Source organism: Eschscholzia californica, unplaced genomic scaffold, assembly GCF_041429995.1.
Source record: "Eschscholzia californica isolate CP2 unplaced genomic scaffold, dmEscCali1.0.p SCAF_1, whole genome shotgun sequence".
Lineage (NCBI taxonomy): Eukaryota > Viridiplantae > Streptophyta > Magnoliopsida > Ranunculales > Papaveraceae > Eschscholzia > Eschscholzia californica.
In genome coordinates, this window is record NW_028238198.1 from 4090747 (window position 1) to 4108661 (window position 17915).

General features: G+C 37.0%; 2 protein-coding genes across 4 annotated transcripts; both read left to right on the forward strand.

Annotated features, from left to right (window-relative positions):
• Window positions 1-205: 205 nt before the first annotated feature.
• Window positions 206-5044, forward strand: LOC147563382 (ATP-dependent RNA helicase HAS1-like). The gene is made up of 13 exons (XM_086637384.1): window positions 206-901; window positions 1183-1639; window positions 1883-2068; window positions 2449-2634; window positions 2867-2950; window positions 3134-3175; window positions 3307-3378; window positions 3461-3760; window positions 3854-3892; window positions 3990-4094; window positions 4199-4267; window positions 4428-4553; window positions 4654-5044. The coding sequence occupies exons 2-13, from the start codon at window positions 1199-1201 to the stop codon at window positions 4834-4836; spliced, it is 1833 nt and encodes a 610-aa protein (XP_086493510.1). The 5' UTR covers window positions 206-901; window positions 1183-1198; the 3' UTR covers window positions 4837-5044.
• A 1977-nt stretch (window positions 5045-7021) lies between these two features.
• Window positions 7022-17911, forward strand: LOC147563383 (MAG2-interacting protein 2-like). Of its 3 annotated transcripts, none has more exons than XM_086637399.1 (10): window positions 7022-7251; window positions 8825-8930; window positions 9278-9501; window positions 9702-10565; window positions 10822-11783; window positions 12076-12164; window positions 12656-13015; window positions 13404-14637; window positions 14794-15053; window positions 15156-17911. In XM_086637399.1, exons 4-10 carry the CDS (start codon window positions 10012-10014, stop codon window positions 17805-17807), a joined length of 6111 nt encoding a protein of 2036 aa, XP_086493525.1. In that variant the 5' UTR covers window positions 7022-7251; window positions 8825-8930; window positions 9278-9501; window positions 9702-10011; the 3' UTR covers window positions 17808-17911. The 3 variants fall into 3 exon arrangements, with proteins under 3 accessions (XP_086493525.1, XP_086493521.1, XP_086493531.1); XM_086637395.1 differs by having other exon boundaries at window positions 7100-7251; window positions 8731-8930; XM_086637405.1 differs by lacking the exons at window positions 7022-7251; window positions 8825-8930; window positions 9278-9501 and having other exon boundaries at window positions 10250-10565; window positions 10835-11783.
• Window positions 17912-17915: the final 4 nt, after the last annotated feature.

The following is a 17915-nucleotide window of genomic DNA, read 5'->3' on the forward strand; positions in this document are numbered from 1 at the left end:
CAAGACAATTTATATAGAACAAAAGATAATTAAGTGTAGATAGGTTTGAAACATAAGATTAGGTATTAATTTTCGTTAAAAGACTATTTATAAGCCAATATGTATACTAAGCTTTCTCGTGTCTAACAAATTCATTTTTCTTGTTTAGGAGCATGGGATAAGTATGATAATAGAAACTAAAATAATGTGCTTGCCAAACAAACTTGAATCCAGGGGGTAAAGGGGCCAACTCCTTTATCAGGCTGTGATACTTTGGAGCTAGACCAAGCCTAATGTCCAAACTTCGTGATGATGGCCAGTGTTCACCTGGAATATTTGTTGAAGTGTTACATATATGTGATTTGTGAACTCAGCCCGTAATTTTCTTTTTAATATATAGGCTTCAGGGTTTCACTTCTTCGCAACCTCATTTGCTCCTCTTTTGGTTCCTACGTTAGGCGCCACGTCCAAGCGCTTATGCACCCATTTCCTAGGCCTTTTTTGGAGGGCATTTCTCTTGGTTTCTTTGTTTTGGGGCCTCTGCTCACATATGGAAACTCCAAGCAGGGGTAAGAATTATGCCAAACCTAGACGGAAACGCTAGGCTCAGACGGGAAAGCGTCCGACTCACCTATAGTTGATGGGCCAGCTTGGGCTTACTCCTGAAACCCTTACCCGCTCTTATATCCCAGGTAATGGAACCGTGTATTGTTTACCCGTCTTACAATCCCCGGCGTCACGCTTATATATAGGCACCCCGATCTCAGGTTTCTAACATATTAGGTTCTCTAAAGTAAAACCCTAGCTATTTCTCCCAACTAACAGCTAATCGTTCAAAAGAACAGAGAGAGAAGTAAAATCGTCATTTTCAACTTGTTCTTCCAGAATCAAAACTCCCTAAATCAGTTCTTCAACTTCAAAGGTAATGATTGTTTCCGTTTTCTTCATCTTCTACTTCTGCTTCTTACTGTTCAATGGAACTGAACACTCAAACTACACTTCACAACCCTAGTTTCTCTCTGCTTTCTTCTTCTTAATATCTTTTCTTGTACTCCTTTTTTAAGTTAATTGATGCTTGTTGAAATTAGGGTTACATTCTATATATGGTAGTATGTATGACTTGTGAGCCGCCTAATGCAACAACATATGTGATTCGGTGTTCTTCTGATGAGGTTGTAACTTTTGTGTTTTTATCTCTTTTAGGTTATAACTGGTCGCCATGGCTGGAAATAAAGAAAAGGTTAAAGCAAAGAACAGAAAGAGAGATAGATTAGCACTCTCGGATTCTTCTGAAGAAGAAGCTATCAATGAACTGGTAGAAGAGGAAGAAGAGGCTCAACGTGAACACCAAGAGCTGATAAAGAAGAATGAAAAGAAAAAGCATAAAAAGAAAGATAGTGAGAAGAAAAAGAAGAAATCAAAATCAAAAGCGTCAGATATTGAAGAAGAAAAAGAAGAAGAAGATGAAGAGGAGATGGGGGAGGAAAGTAAACTAGACATGACTGAAGGAGAAGATGATGAGGAGAAAGTAGACGAGCCTAAAAAGCTGAAATTTCAAAAAGGGTCTGGGATTATGAGTACCCAAGCTTTCTCCTTATTGCAAGTTTCTGAACCCACAATGACTGCCATTAAAGACATGGGTTTTGAGAATATGACTCAGGTATATGCTGTTTAAAAAGTTGTTTAATTTTCAAGTTAGCGAGAGAATGATCCCAAAATTAATCTTTTTATTTTGTTAAAATGGGTGACACCAAATTTCGTTTATTGCACTGAAACCCTAAGTTAATGCTTCTAAAGCAGCTGCTATGTGCAGTTGTTATACTGTGTTGGAAGCTCTATCTATGTCTTCCGCTCCATGAAACGTATGAAGTCTAAAATCTGATCTTATGCTTCTCAATTGCAGATTCAAGCTAGATCTATTCCACCACTTCTAGAAGGCAAAGATGTTCTTGGAGCTGCAAGGACCGGTTCTGGAAAGACTTTAGCTTTCTTAGTTCCAGCCGTTGAATTACTATATCACATTTCTTTTTCCCCTCGCAATGGAACTGGTGTTGTTATCATTTGCCCAACTAGAGAGCTCGCCATACAGGTATGATTGTTATTCTCTGTTTCATTTATTTCAAGTAAATGGTCTTAAATGATTAAATGCTATCCGTAATCTGCACAATTGTAACACATAAATTACACCACACACGATATAATGTTGATTCTCCAAAATGGAGCTGCACCTCATGACACTGTTTGTACAAGTACGGCGGATCACTTGATCTTGTAGTAGTGAGATATTGAGATTCCTTCTGGAGTTCAAGTCTAAAGTAATTGAAGAACCTGTCTAATGCTAAAACTCCGCTTTGAATCTCTTGCCTGCATTTCCACTGAATATTCTTTTCATCTTGAAAAGTAATGTTATATCTAGAAAAGAGTGTGTAGTTCAATTCCCTATGCTAACCATCCATTTGAATGATGTAGACTCATTCTGTGGCAAAGGACCTTCTCAAGTATCACACTCAGACGCTTGGTTTGGTTATTGGTGGTGCTGCTCGAAGAGGAGAAGCAGAGCGTCTTGTGAAAGGGGTAAACCTTTTAGTAGCTACTCCTGGTAGACTACTTGACCATCTTCAAAATACTAAGGGGTTTATCTATAAGAACTTGAAGGTAACTGTCTTTTATATACTACATCCATTTATAAGTTTGGAACCTTGATATACGTATCAACATCTGTCTATTTTAGTGCTTTTACTGCCTGTATTTTTATTTGCAACCTTCTTTTTATGAATTATAAGTTTGTGTTATATTACTGATTTGTTGTAGTATCGAAGTAGGATTAATTCCTTAACTTCTGTTAAATTTTTATTTTCGTTTCCTAAGAACTATTTTGAATGTGCAGTGCCTCATAATTGATGAAGCTGATCGAATCTTGGAAGCAAACTTTGAGGAAGAAATGAAGCAGATTATAAAGCTTTTGCCAAAGGTAAGAGCTTGTAAACCCAACCTAGTTGTGATATATCATTCCTTAGTGATGTTCGTGGGGAACGACTTCTTATTTGTTTCAATTCTCGCTTGATCCATTGTCTTTGAATTCAGCTTTCGTAAGTACTTTCTAGTTTCTAGTTACGACTTGTGTGGACTAATTTTCGCTCTTTCATATGTTCAGGAGAGGCAGACTGCTCTTTTCTCCGCAACCCAGACGAAGAAGGTTTGTATATGAAATCTGAATCTCAACCTAGTTATGTTTGTTTCTTCTGTCCTGATGGCTTGTATAGTGTCTCAAAATACCAGATATTTTTCGATAGAGATAAGACTAAATGAAAACAAAATATTTTGCAGGTTGAAGATCTTGCTCGCTTGTCATTTCAGACAACCCCTGTATATATTGATGTGGATGATGGGAGGTCCAAGGTATACTAATTATTACAAAGATTTGTATATGGTTTAACGTATATACTTCTAATGAAGCTGACAAGAATGACTTCTGATACAGGTTACTGTCGAGGGGTTGCAGCAAGGTTACTGTATTGTGCCGAGTGAGAAGAGATTCATTCTTTTATATTCCTTTCTGAAAAGGAATCTCTCAAAGAAAGTGATGGTTTTCTTCTCATCTTGTAACTCGGTTAAATATCATTCAGAGCTTCTCAAGTACATTCAAATTGATTGCTTCGATATCCATGGAAAACAAAAGCAACAGAAACGTACTTCCACATTTTTTGACTTTTGCAAAGCGGAGAAGGGCATCTTATTATGTACAGATGTTGCCGCTCGCGGGCTCGATATTCCTGCTGTTGTATGTTTCTAATCTATTGTCTTCAACTAGAACTAGAGTATTTTTTGTATAGTCGAAGATTTCTCACGTCGATTTTGTCTTACTTTCTTGTAGGATTGGATTGTGCAGTATGATCCTCCTGATGAACCCAAGGTGTGCACTTTTCTTAGCTCATGAGCTCCTTCATATATTGTAGCCTATATATCTATCAAGAAATAGTTTCACCGTGGCTTGGTTGTTGTTCTTTCAGGAATATATTCATCGGGTTGGACGAACAGCACGAGGTGAAGGTGGAAAAGGACATGCTCTACTTTTCTTAATACCCGAAGAGTTGCAATTTCTTCGTTACCTTAAGGTATTCTATTTTATAAACAAGATCACCCATTCTCTATTTGCTTTCTGAAGTGTGATCACGTGTGAGAGATCTCTCTGATGCTATGCTTTCTTTTAACTCGGCAGGCTGCCAAAGTACCAGTCAAAGAATATGAATTTGATCAAAAGAAGCTGGCAAACGTTCAGTCTCACTTGGTATGCATCTATTCTTTAATCATCCTTTCATTTTCTTTCATTTTCTTTCATACGGTGGAACTTTTTGAGGTTATGACCTAAATAGATGGATAGATAGAGATGTTGGACCGTCCCAATTGATGATTAAGTGCGTAGAAATTAAATGTGTCAACTTGTGCAGGAGAAACTGGTGGAAGGTAACTATTATTTGAACAAATCGGCGAAGGAAGCTTACAGATCTTACATACTAGCTTACAATTCACACTCAATGAAAGACATCTTCAACGTTCATCAACTCAACCTTCAGGTACTTCATACTTAAATACCATTTACAATTCACATAACCGATATTTCGTGTTTCTCTATATGATGATTATGCTTACTCATCATGAGCTTTTGTTGAACAGGGCGTCGCTGCTTCATTTTGCTTCTCTGGCCCACCAAAGATAAATCTTACAATAGATAGCAATGCCTCTAAGTTTAGAAAGAAAGCCCGTAAAGTTGGTGATGGGCACCGCCATGGAATTAGTGAAAGCAACCCTTATGGAAGACAGAAAGAAGGCGATAATCGCCAGTTTGTAAGGTATTAGTATCGGCGAGGATCATTAGGAGGAAATTGGTTAACTTATGGTTGAGCGGAACTAGTATTTTGAAATTTTGGTAGGTTCCCTTATATTTCTGTTCTTGTAACTCTCTTTGAGCTTCAACCTCAAGGATATACTCTGATTCATATTTCACACTGAAATTCTGTTCCATTTTTCAGTATTTTATTATATTATAAAGCGGTCCTGGTATAAATGTCAACTAGTGATATTTTTGTGTAGGAATGAATGATCATATTTGTAGTGAAACAGTAAGATCTATGGTAATGGCAAAACTGTCAATACAAAACTGTCAATACTAAGCTGATGGATTGAGTCTTTCGAACCTATCTGGGCTCGCGGTTGGGCCTAATGACCCTATAGGAAAATGTCACATTCATAAAATTTATTTGAAACACTATGATGTTTATAAGACTGTTCAACTTCAATATTACTTCTATTCATATTAACAAATCTGGAAGAAAAATAGTGGAATTAACTTAGGCCGCGGCTTTGGGGAATAAGGAACAATCTCCGGGGAATAAATTCTCTAGGGAATTCATGTTTTTTTGTACATTCTCGGGAGAATATTATATTGAATTTTTTGGTTCCTAGTCCAAAAATCTACCCCTAAACACATATTTAGTCCCCCTAATATTAATATAGGATTTTAAACTAAAATAATAATTATAATTGATATTTAGTCCAAATTAGTTAAAGTAAGTCTAGACTTTAAAGTTACAGTATTTTTCTGTTTAAAAGTTCTTGTTTTGTTTCATAAATTACCTGTTATCTATTGTTAAAGTTTCATACTTTATTTCATGCTTTCCATACTTTATTTCATTTTTTTTATATGTGTCATACATAACACGTTATTTATCAACAATGTCTCTTACAAAACGAAAAGGACTAAAAACCTATTTTCTGGGAAGATTGGACCTTAAACTTTTTTTGAACTTTATTTTGGACTTAAAACCCATGGACCTTATTATATTTTAAGTCAAAAATTAACTTGATCAAACATTGCCCCCTAATCTTCATCTTCTCTATCACCTTCACCACCACAACTTCCCACCACCGTTGCCACCTATTCTCTCTCCTCTCTTCTCATCTCTCACTCATTGTTACTCTCTCTCTTAGTCTCTCCCTCTCTCTCACTACCTCTCTCTATTGCTCTCACTATATATGTCTCTCGATCTCTCACTATTTCTCGCGCCAATCTTTCATTGTTTCTCAATTGATCTCTTATTTTTTTTTCCCTCTTTTTGTATCTCTCAGAAACTGTTCCAGCGAAGGGGACACTTCCCTTCGCCGGAACAAAACCTCGAGGAGAGGTTCTGGTGAAACCCTGCGATAATTACGTGGTCGCTGGTCACAAAACGTTTCCTGACCCTGACCATTTCGTGGCTGCAAAACATTTCGTAGCTGCAAAACGTTTCGTGGCCACGAACTCTGATCAACACAGAGAGATCTATACAGACTGCAAGAGAGAGAGAGAGAGACTGCGATAAACAGAGATAAAGACTGCGAGAAAGAGAAAAAAAGAAAGGAAAACTAATCTAGAGAGAGATATGTCTACAACGAGAGAGATGCGAGTGATCTACAATGAAAGAGAGAGAGATCTAGAGCGAGAACGATATAGAAATGGTCATTGAGAATGAAAGAGATCTAGAGCGAGAACGATCTACAATCAAATTATTAAATAAATGTAATATCAAATATCAAGAAAAATAATCTTATTTTAATTAAAAAAATAAAACTAAGTCAATTTGATCCTAGAAAAATTCGGTCCTTGATTTGACTCGGAAAGAGGGATATTAGATTTGGTTTCCAAATCTGAAAGGATGAGAGAGAAAATCAGTTTTGGAAAATATCCGTTTTCCAAATTAGTTTTGGAAAATATCCTTGATCCGTTACTTCCTATTAAAACCGCAAATCACGCCCAAATCTTGCCTTTTCAGATTCTTTCCGCCCCAAAATAAAAAACCCGCTAAATATGAAGGTGGGACATGGATGGTAGTTAGTTTTATAAAACATGGGTTTTTATGTCCATATTGGAAAAGGACTAAAAATCTATTTTTTGAAAAGATTTGACACTAAACCATTTTTGAACATTATTTTGGACGTTATACTCATGAAGGCATTTTTCTATCTTGTCAATGATAAATAATGGATGCGGTTCGAAAAATGAGGAAGTCAAAAAGTAGGTGTCGGACCCAAAACGATTGAACTCGTGAGTTGTGATAGATAATTTTTGGGGAATTGACTGCTTGTTCTCAACTTTCTCTTCACCAGCCAGCTAGAGAAGTTCCAGTGAGGTAGAAAGGAAGGGTCTAGCACTTAGAATTTTGTGGCCGAAAATATAACCTAGTTTTCATGGTTTTTGTTTTGTTTTTAGGGTTTTGGTCGAATTTGAATTAAGCAGTAAGTTATTACTCTTATGTATTTTTGAATGTTGCTGCTGCTCTGTTTGTAGTTTTTGTATTTCATGTTCAAATCTAAAGAATCATTAGGGATTTCATATTCAAAATGTAATCATTTAGTAAGTTATTAATCCTATACAAGTATAAATATTGTTGTTTTTGGTATTCAAGATCATGTAGTGATTTTGTCAGTATACCATGAAGTGTTTGACAATATATATGTCTTCGAGCACGCACAGTCAGTAGTCCATATCTTTGAACCTAGTGTTTTGTTACTTGTAATGATGAACTAGTAGTATATCATGCACTCTGGAATCTAGCTACCCTTTGTATAGAAATTGGGCGATAAGTAATCGTGCAGTTATCCTCGATTGTAATGTAGTTAAACAATGAGAACTGGGGTTAGGATTGTTGGTCAATTGGGATGTTAAACAAAATATCAGAATTATGGTTTAATCTACTTGCATTGTGAAACAATCCCAATTGTTTTCTGATTTCCTATGTTACTTTCGATTTAGTTTATATTTTTAGGCATGAATGTTCTTTAACTCTGATTTGTTACTTTGATTTTTGAGTGTTCTTCAACTTTTTCTTAGATCTGATTTATATTATTTTAGATATGTTATATGCTACTTTCGATCCAGTTTTGTTCATCTCTTCAATGGTTTATTAACCAAAAGACTTAAGCTATGGTCCTTGAATAGGTAGGTTAGGTATAAGGCATAGGAAATGATCTATATTTTAGATATGATATTTTAGATATCATATTTTATATGTTACTTCACACATTCGACTTTCCAAACGGACCAAACCCTACTTCCAGGCATAGGAAATTGCAGTTAAACCACTTTAGTGCAAATAAAGTTACAATCTTGAGGAAAGACGATAACTACGAGAAGCCATGTGGTGTTTTTATTGGTAAGGCTTACTTCAAATGATTTCCTCGAGAAGTGTTAATAAGTTAAATTACATTTTCTCATTCTCGTTAGGGTATAGGTCTCAATGTGTCATTCATTGATATCTTTTGAACTCAATGTGAATAATATGGATGGTAGAGATTTTAGAATGGAACTTAGGTTGTTCATATCAAGGTATCTGGAGCCAGAAGTCATAAGTAGAACATTTGACTTTCCTTTAGAGCTGCTATCTAAGTTGCCCCTCGGTTACTTAAGTTGGCTACCATCAATAGGAAAAAGAGCAAATTTTACCTTCATTTTGCACTAAAGTGGTTTAACTGCACATCCTCATTTGCTTGCATTCTGAGACATTTCTATTGTCATTCCTCTCCTATCTTGTTTGAGGTAACATTATGTCAGCTCATGAGAATGCTAGAGCCTAAATGTGGTTAGTGGTAAACCTTTATACTTAGTGATTATATTGACGACATTGACAGTCCTGCCTATATCACTTTGGGACTGTGTATTTGTGCATTTGAACAAAAGAAATTTTCCTTACTCGTAATTCCTGACATTCAAGTCAGACCAGGAATTGTGCATTTACATATGGAGCTTGGTCAGATTATCATCAAGTTCTTGGAGTTATTGATGAAACTGATACAATCTATTTCATTAAAGCGAATGGAGAAGAGATAACACAAATTACGAAGAAGCAGTTGAAAGTGACTGTACCTATTATAGGACTGATTGTGCTGGGTGATCCAGAGGACAAAACTTCTTGTTTGTAAGTATCCATTTCATAGTTCCATGTGCATCCACCAACCAGACCTAAAAGTAATAGTCGCATACATATGAAAACCCCTTACAATGAAACCCTTTAAGCATAATCTCTGAAGTTCCCCACTCCATTGAGATTTAAATTGTGTGTGTTTTTTTATCAATCTGAATCCGAATTATATTATGTGTAAATTAGATGTTTAACATAAGATTTTGTTTAAGATCTCAAAAGAAATCTTTGTTTACCGCAAAGTTTGAATTTGACTAGAATACTTTTAATATGAGGTTATGATGAAGAGAAAGATAAACTGAGATCACGTTGTCGTTGTGTCTCTGTATTTCAAATTTTTACAGTTGCACTTTTAGCGTGGTTACATCAGATGGATTGATTCATCACGTTGAGGTCGGTCGAGAGCCAAGTGTGTCGGACTCCTCTATAAACACTTCAAATAAGCGACTGACTCTAAAGAATCAACTCTCCCAGAGTGTGTCATGCCTCGACTACCATCCAGAACATTCTTTGCTAATTGTAGTTGGTAGTCCTACTAACATAAAAGGGAACTCTAGAGATGGATCAGGTATGGATACATATTTTTGTTTTTTAACATTATTTTTTCTCTAGTTCCAAACAATTCTTTGTCGGGGGGCAGTTTTGGTACAACTCTAGTCGTACCACATTCAACTATTCAAGCTACTTGGGAGTAGGAACAAATGTGCTTCCAATTTTGTTTTGATGTGATAATGCTTTTAAATCATTTCGGTTCTCTTTCTCTTTCAGGACTGTATTGCATTTCTTTATGGCGTAAAACTAGCGACTTGGATTTAGAAGTAGTGGTTTCTAGTCCTCAGTGTGAAGGCCTAATTAACATACCTAAAGTTTCATAAAAGTCTTCTCTCGCTGTTATTGGTTTCGACGGAAGAAGAAATTGCTTGAATGCTATTGCAGATTTCACTTGGTGGTCTGACCTTCTTCTCGCAAAAATGTCTGGTGCTGTAACAATGCTTGACGTTCTTTCTGATATGAAACTTTTGGAAAACGATCTCGTATTTTCAATGCCTGTCCTTGAAAGAGTTCAGCAGTGCCAAGGATGTATTTCCTTGTAGAGTGCTTATCATCTGAGGAAACAGATTCACATATTCCAGCTGTTGAAAGAGGAAAATCAGAGGTTGGCAATATAAGAAAGGGCATTGATTACAGGTTGAATCAGTTAGATGTTGGTAAACTGAATTGGAATTTGATATCATTTTCAGAGAAATCCGTCTCAGAAATGTATAATAGTTTAATCAGCAATCAACATTATGAGGCTGCCATGGACTTCGCTAATCGTCATGGGCTGGACAGAGACGCTGTCTTGAAATCGCAGTGGTTGCATTCTAATCAAGGAACAAGTGAAATAAATATAATTTTATCAAGTATCAAAGATCAGGATTTTGTACTTTCAGAATGTTTAGAAAAGATAGGACCAACAGAAGAAGCTGCAAAATCCTTACTTTCGTATGGGCTTCGTATCACAGACAAGTACAGATTTTCGAATTTAGAGGACAGTGAACCTAACAAACATTGGGATTTCCGAATGGACAGGCTTCAGCTGTTGCTATTTAAAGACAGGTTGGAGACATTTATCGGGATAAACATGGGCAGGTACATCACCTTTCTCATACCGATCCTAGAAAACTAAACAGAGATTGTTACTTTGACCTACCTAGGCACTCCTCTAATGTTATCTACTTTGGTTATTTAAGGAGTTATTCCAACTCCTTTTCTTTTGCAGGTGACAGGTTTGTAGACGTTACTTTTGTGTTCTTTTATGCCCTTTACTATATTTCCTTCTTGATGTATTTCAGCAATAGATTTATTTATCACTTATCAGCGTACCTACTTATACAACTTAGTCCAGGTTCTCTGTGCAGGAGTACAGCAAATTTCGTATCATACCTCTCAATGAAGCTGCTGTAGCTCTTGCTGAGAGTGGAAAAATTGGGGCCTTGAACTTACTTTTCAAGCGTCATCCGTATTCCCTGTCTTCTTTCATGTTGAAAATTTTGGCTGCGATTCCTGAAACAATTCCAGTACAAACTTATGGGCAGCTTCTTCCAGGGATATCTCCTCCCACGACATTTGTTCTAAGGGAAGAAGATTGGGTTGAATGTGAAAAAATGGTCACTTTCATCAACAAAATGACCGGGGATGATTCTAGCAGAATCCCAGTCGAAACTGAATCCATTATAAAGCAACGTATGGGACTTCAGTGGCCGTCGGTAGATGAACTATCTTTGTGGTACAAAACTAGGGCCAGGGATATTGATAGTGCTAGTGGGCAACTAGACAACTCTCTTTGTTTGGTGGAATTTGCTTGTCGCAAGGGTATTTCGGAGTTGCAATCATTCAATGAGGAGATATCATATTTATATCAGCTTATTTATTCTGATGAAACTGACGAGGAAGAAAATTTTACTATGAGTCTTGGATCATGGGAACAATTATCTGACTATGAGAAGTTCAAAATGATGATTAGTAGAGTCAAAGATGATAAGGTGTTAGAAAGATTACGCGACAAAGCTATTCCCTTCATGCGAAACTGTTCCGTTTTCATGGCTTCAGCTTCTGAAGATCAGCTGATTGGAGATAAGCGGACTGAATCATTTCTGGTTAGATGGCTGAAAGAGATGGCTTCAGATAATAAATTAGACATATGCTCAACTGTTATTGAGGCCGGCTGTGGCGATTTCCAAGTTGATGGCATTTTCCTGGATGAGGTTGAAGCTGTTGAGTGTGCTTTGCAGTGCATATATTTGTGCAGTCTAATAGATAGATGGAATACAATGGCATCCATTTTGTCAAAGCTTCCAAAAATTAAGGGTAGGCTATGAATATCCATTTTGTCAAAGTTTTATCCAACACATAAAGCCAGATTTTTGTGGTTCCCAGCAAACATAGGATACAAGTCAGTTAAGTAAATTGTAGAAACTTCTGATTTCTACTAAAAAATGAAATCTCTGCCATGACTGATGACTCCTCAACCCCTCTTGAAGTGTTCTGGTAACACAGCATGCAATTAAATGTTTTACAGTATTAAAAAGTAACTCGGGATTCCATCAATCTAAAGTAGGAATTTCTTTGTAAATAAAATTTGACGAAGGTTATATTGCAGATAACAGCATATATGCTGATAGTCTAGAGAAAAGAGTACAAATTGCCGAAGGCCACGTAGAAGTAGGGAGACTCTTGGCGTATTACCAGGTATACATCTGTCTTCTCGCTTTTCAAATAAGTACTTTGTCATCGATGGTAAGTGAGGTACTAAATTACAGTTCTTGTGTGATATTTAATCCGCTTGAGACTGGAATATCTTGTTGAATTCGAAGTTAAAAATATATATATATCTTGTTGAATTTTTGTTTTTTTTTTTGTTGAACTAATGTTGAATTTTTGTTACTCTGGAAATAATTCCAGATTCATGGAAAATATAAGAACTTATTTAAGTGATGAATATATTATTTAAGTTATTGTTAAAAGATAATGAACAAATAGAAGAAGGCTAAAATAGTAAAGTATGCGTAAAAAGCATGTTCCCAAGTTGTAGCAATTGAGATTATATTGTTAAATGTTGTTCATTTCATGTTAGAGGTTTAACTGTTGAGACTATATTTTTAATAAATTTTGTTCACTTGCTGTCAGATTTCAAGAACATATAAAGTAAGAACTGAGTTTTACTTCTTGATTAACTGCAGGTTCCAAAACCAATAACTTTTCTTCAAGATGCTCATTCAGATGAAAAGGCTGTAAAACAGATTCTTCGTCTCATTCTCTCAAAATTTGGCCGTCGACAACCTGGAAGAGCGGACAATGAGTGGGCAAGCATGTGGAGAGATATGCAGCGGTTTCAGGAAAAAGCATTTCCTTTTCTAGAGACAGAGTATATGCTGATGGAATTCTGTAGAGGACTGCTAAAAGCTGGAAAATATTCTCTTGCAAGGAACCACTTAAAAGGAACGGCTACAGTTGCTTTGGCAGCAGATAAGGCTGAAAACCTTGTCGTTCAAGTTGCACGAGAGTACTTTTTCTCAGCTTCAAGTCTTTCTAGCCCAGAGGTGAGTTGAACTATTTGCAATATTTTTCATTTCTATGCGTGCAAGTTATCTGAGGATGAATGTAGTTATCCTTCGGCTTGCTGTTTCTCCTTCCAGTTAGTTAAAGCCTAGTCGGAGAGTTGCTGCCTTCATATTTTACGGGACTTTAACTAGCTCATCCTATTATCTTCTTCAGTTATTGTTCGGAATAGTTGTGTGTCAAGCTTCTGGTACTGAATTTCGAAATGTTTCCACCGTATCATCCATCAGCTTCTCACATGTTATTACATACATGCTACTAACTTTAATTTGTACTTTCATCCTATAAGATTGGTCTTCCTCCTATAAGATTGATATATTTTATCTTTGTTCCTATCTAATCCTAAGAGAAATTTATCCTTTCTTTCAGATTTGGAAGGCAAAAGAGTGCTTAAATATCTTCCCGAATAGCAGAAATGTTAAAGCAGAAGCTGATATCATTGATGCACTCACCGTGAACCTTCCAAACCTTGGAGTGACTCTTCTTCCTGTACAGTTCAGGCAAATAAAAAACCCAATGGAAATCATTAATATGGTAATTACGAGTCAAATGAGTGCTTATCTCAACTTGGATGAACTCATTGAGGTTGCCAAACTTCTAGGGTTGAACTCCCAAGATGATATTGCAGCTGTTCAAGAAGCCGTGGCAAGAGAAGCTGCAGTTGCCGGTGATCTGCAGTTGGCTTTTGATCTGTGTCTTGTTTTAGCTAAAAAAGGACATGGGCGTATTTGGGACTTATGTGCTGCAATAGCGAGAGGCCCGTTCCTTGATAACATGGATACTAGCTCGCGCAAGGAGCTATTAGGTTTCTCTTTGTGCCACTGTGACGAGCAGTCCATTACTGAGTTGCTCCATGCATGGAAAGATCTGGACATGCAAAGTCAATGTGAGACACTTCAAAATATGTCTGGGTCATCCCCAAACTTATCTGATCAAGGTTCCTCTGCTTTCTCACTTCCAGCTCATGGTAATCAGGATTTAGCAAGCGTAACCCATGGCTCAGTTGAAGTGGCAAACAATGATGATCAAGCAGTTTATCTTAAGAACGTTAAGAATGTACTTGCTAGTATAGCAAAAGATTTATCTGACAAGAATGGAACCGACTGGGAAACTCTTCTGGAAAATGGAAAAGTTCTATCTTTTGCTGTTTCAGAGCTTCCATGGATGCTTGAATTGAGCAGGAAAGAAGAGTTTAGGAAGAAGATGACCTCTCATACAAAATCTCCTGTTAAAAAGCGATATACAACTGTTAGAACACAGGCCCTGGTGACTATTTTATTTTGGTTGGCTAGAAACAATATTGCTCCAACTGATGGCTTGGTTGCCGATCTAGCGAAGTCGATCATGGAAACTCCTGTTACTGAAGATGAAGATATCCTAGGATGCTCTGTCCTATTAAATCTTGGAGATGCTTTTCATGGAGCACAAATAATAGAGGAGTTGCTGAAAACTAGGGAGGGATACCGGGAAATATGTAGCATTATGAACATGGGAATGTCATACAGTTCCCTGAACAACTCTGGCATCGATCGTGCCGATCCCACTAAGAGAAGGGAATTGCTATTGCAGAAGTTTCAAGAGAAGCAATCGCCACTCAGTCCAGGTATTTGTATTACAATAATGTGACCATCAGAATGTAATCATCTGTATTTTATAAATGAAGTCCTTCTATAGCTTTCAACGTTTTCCGCCTTATTGAAGGAAAATGTTAAATTTCTTCTTTCAGATATTTATATTTATATTTTGTAATTGGAATCAGATGCGATGGGTGACAAAGTACAGTCCACATTTTGGAGGGAATGGAAATCAAAATTGGAAGAACAGAAGCTTTTAACAGATCAATCAAGACAACTGGAGAATATATTGCCTGGGGTGGACACTGCACGTTTTCTGTCCCAGGATTCCAAATACATTGAGGATTCTGTTTACTCTGTGATTGATTCAGTGAAGGTCGAGAAGAAGTCTATCTTGAAGGAAGTGTTGAAGCTAGCTGAAACCTACGGCTTGAGTAGAACCAAGGTCTCTCTCTCTCTCATTTATTGATGCATTATCCCCAAATATTACACGATATATACGAGCATTTAGAGCCATTGCTGTCTGTTAATACGCTGTTTTTTTCAGGTGCTGCTGCGCTTTCTTGGTTCAGTTCTTGTTTCCGAGGTCTGGGAAAATGATGATATTGTCTCCGAAATTTCAGAGCACAATGTGGAAATACTTTCTTCTGCTGCCTCACTTGTTAGTACAATTTACTCCAATGTCTACCCTGCCATTGATGGTTGTAACAAGCAGCGCCTCTCCTACATATTCAGCATTCTTTCAGATTGCTACTTGCAGTTGAAAGGATCTGAGTATCCATTGTTAGATATACACTCTGAGACTGCAGATTCACATACTCCAGAGTTTGCTGAATACTATAAGATTCTTGATCAAGAATGCAAAAGGATTTCCTTCATAAATAGCTTGAACTTCAAAAATGTTGCAGGCTTAGGTGGTTTGAACATCGAATGTTTCACTGAAGAAGTATATAGTCACATTGATGAATGTAATGTTGAAGCTTTGGCAGAAATGGTACGAACTCTCATCAGCTTCTTTCCAGATTCAGCATCCAAGGGTATCATATCATGGCAATCTGTTTACAGACACCATATTCGGAATACTTTGACAAGTTTTGTCACTGCTTATAAAACAAATATTGATTTTTCTGATCCAGAAAACTTCGAAGGATTTGTAAGTGAACTTCAGCGGATTTACAGTTCTGTTCGGAACTATATCAGATCCTTGTCACAAGAAGATGTTTTGGAAATCACGCAGCAATACTACATTACAAGCTTTCCAATTAATTGGTTGTCTGGAAATCTACACGATGAATCAGAATGGATGAACTGCCTCATATTGCTTTTGAAATTTTGGATCAGCCTAACAAATGATGTTTATGATGCTGTTTGTTATGATAATTCTGAAGGAAAACTCGTGAAGTTCAATGCTGAATGCCAATCAAAATGTCTCAAGGTTTTCATAGAGCTATTAATGGAGGTAAAAGTATCAGTCTATCAAGGCTGGCTCACTGTTTCACATTATATCAGACATGGCCCTGGAGGTTTTACTGGTGGAATATTCAAACTTTGTAGAGCTATGATGCTTTCTGGTTGTGGGTTTGAAGCTATTTCTCTAGTATTCTCTGAAGTAATAGCTCATAATCTAACCAGTGCTAGTTCTGGATTAGATGGTAATCCAGATCCAGATGGTATGATCGATCTTCCTCATCTTTATGTAAGTATATTAGATGCAGTTTTGCTTGATTTGGTTAATGAATCTCGTGATCGTCAAAACTTGCATAATTTGCTTTCGACTCTAAGTAAGTTGGATGGTAATCAAGAAGATCTGAAGATGGTTAGACATGCAGTCTGGGGAAGACTCGCTACCTTCTCGGATAATATGCAGTTGAAAAATCATGTTAGGGTTTATGTTCTTGAACTTATGCAATCCATCACAGGAAGAAATCTCAAGGGTCTTCCTTCTGAGCTTGTTTTCAATGTACAACCGTGGAAAGGATGGGATGAATCATTCAGTTCTGGTTCTATTAACGATTATCCCAATCAAGGCGCACCAAATCGAGCCGATTCTTCAAGCAGGTTTGCAGGTAACTTAGTTGCCCTTAAATCGACCCAACTAGCAGCAATAATTTCTCCAAGCATTGAAATCACTCCAGATGATCTAGCGACTGTCGAGTTGGCAGTGTCCTGCTTTACTAACTTATCTGCAATTGCTAAAACTGATGCCCATTTCGAAGCTCTGCAAAATATTTTAGAAGAGTGGGAAGGAATCTTCATAACTGAAAACAAAAAAGATGAAAAGAATCAAGAAGATCCAGGTGAAGCTTCTGATGTTGGAAATGATAATTGGAGCGGAGATGAGTGGGACGAAGGATGGGAAAGTTTTCAGGAAGAACAACAACCAGTCGAGAAACCCGAAAAGAAAGAGAAAGTCATTTCTGTCCATCCACTTCATACATGTTGGATGGGAATCACTAAGAAACTTATTTCTGTGGACCAATTTGCAAATGTTTTCAAGATGATTGACCGATCCTCTTCCAGATCTAACCTCATCTTGCTAAACGAGGAAGAAACCCGAAAATTATCTCAGGTAGCAATGAGGATAGATCACTTGATAGCTCTGAAACTAGTTCTTCTACTGCCTTACCAAGCCATTCATATACAGTGCCTAGAAGCTGTAGAAGATGAGTTAAAACAACGAGGCTCCTTCGACAGAACAGGTTCAGATCCTGAAATTCTTACCCTCATACTATCATCGGGAATTATACCAACTATTTTATCCAACTCCAAATATAGTACAATATTCACGTATATATGTTATTCACTTGGTCAATTATCTTGTCTTTGTCAAGAAAGTCAGTTACCTGAGCTCAAATCTAGAAGATCAGAAACAAGTAGAGTAGATGAAAGTGATCTGGTTATTTTCAGAACTCTTTTATTCCCATCTTTTATTTCAGAGCTTGTGAAAGCCAAGCAACCAGTTTTAGCAGGATTTCTAGTTTCTCGATCGATGCACACGAATGCTTCTTTGTCTCTTATTAATGTTGCAGAGCCTAGTCTCACAAGGTACTTGGAAGGGCAGATACGCGCGTATCGAGGTTTTGATTATCTCGATCTCGGGAAGACGGGTATGTGTCGATACTTAGGGAATACTGTTTCAGGCTTGAGAAGTAGCTTAGGAAGTTTAACTCAATCTGCTTTATCTTCCCTTTTGAGTTGATGTAAAATGAGGAGAAGGAATTTAGGTCTTTCTTTCAAATGGAACACACACTTTTGTATTCATTGTAATTTTGATACATAATCCAAAATGAGTTGAGTTTGATATTTT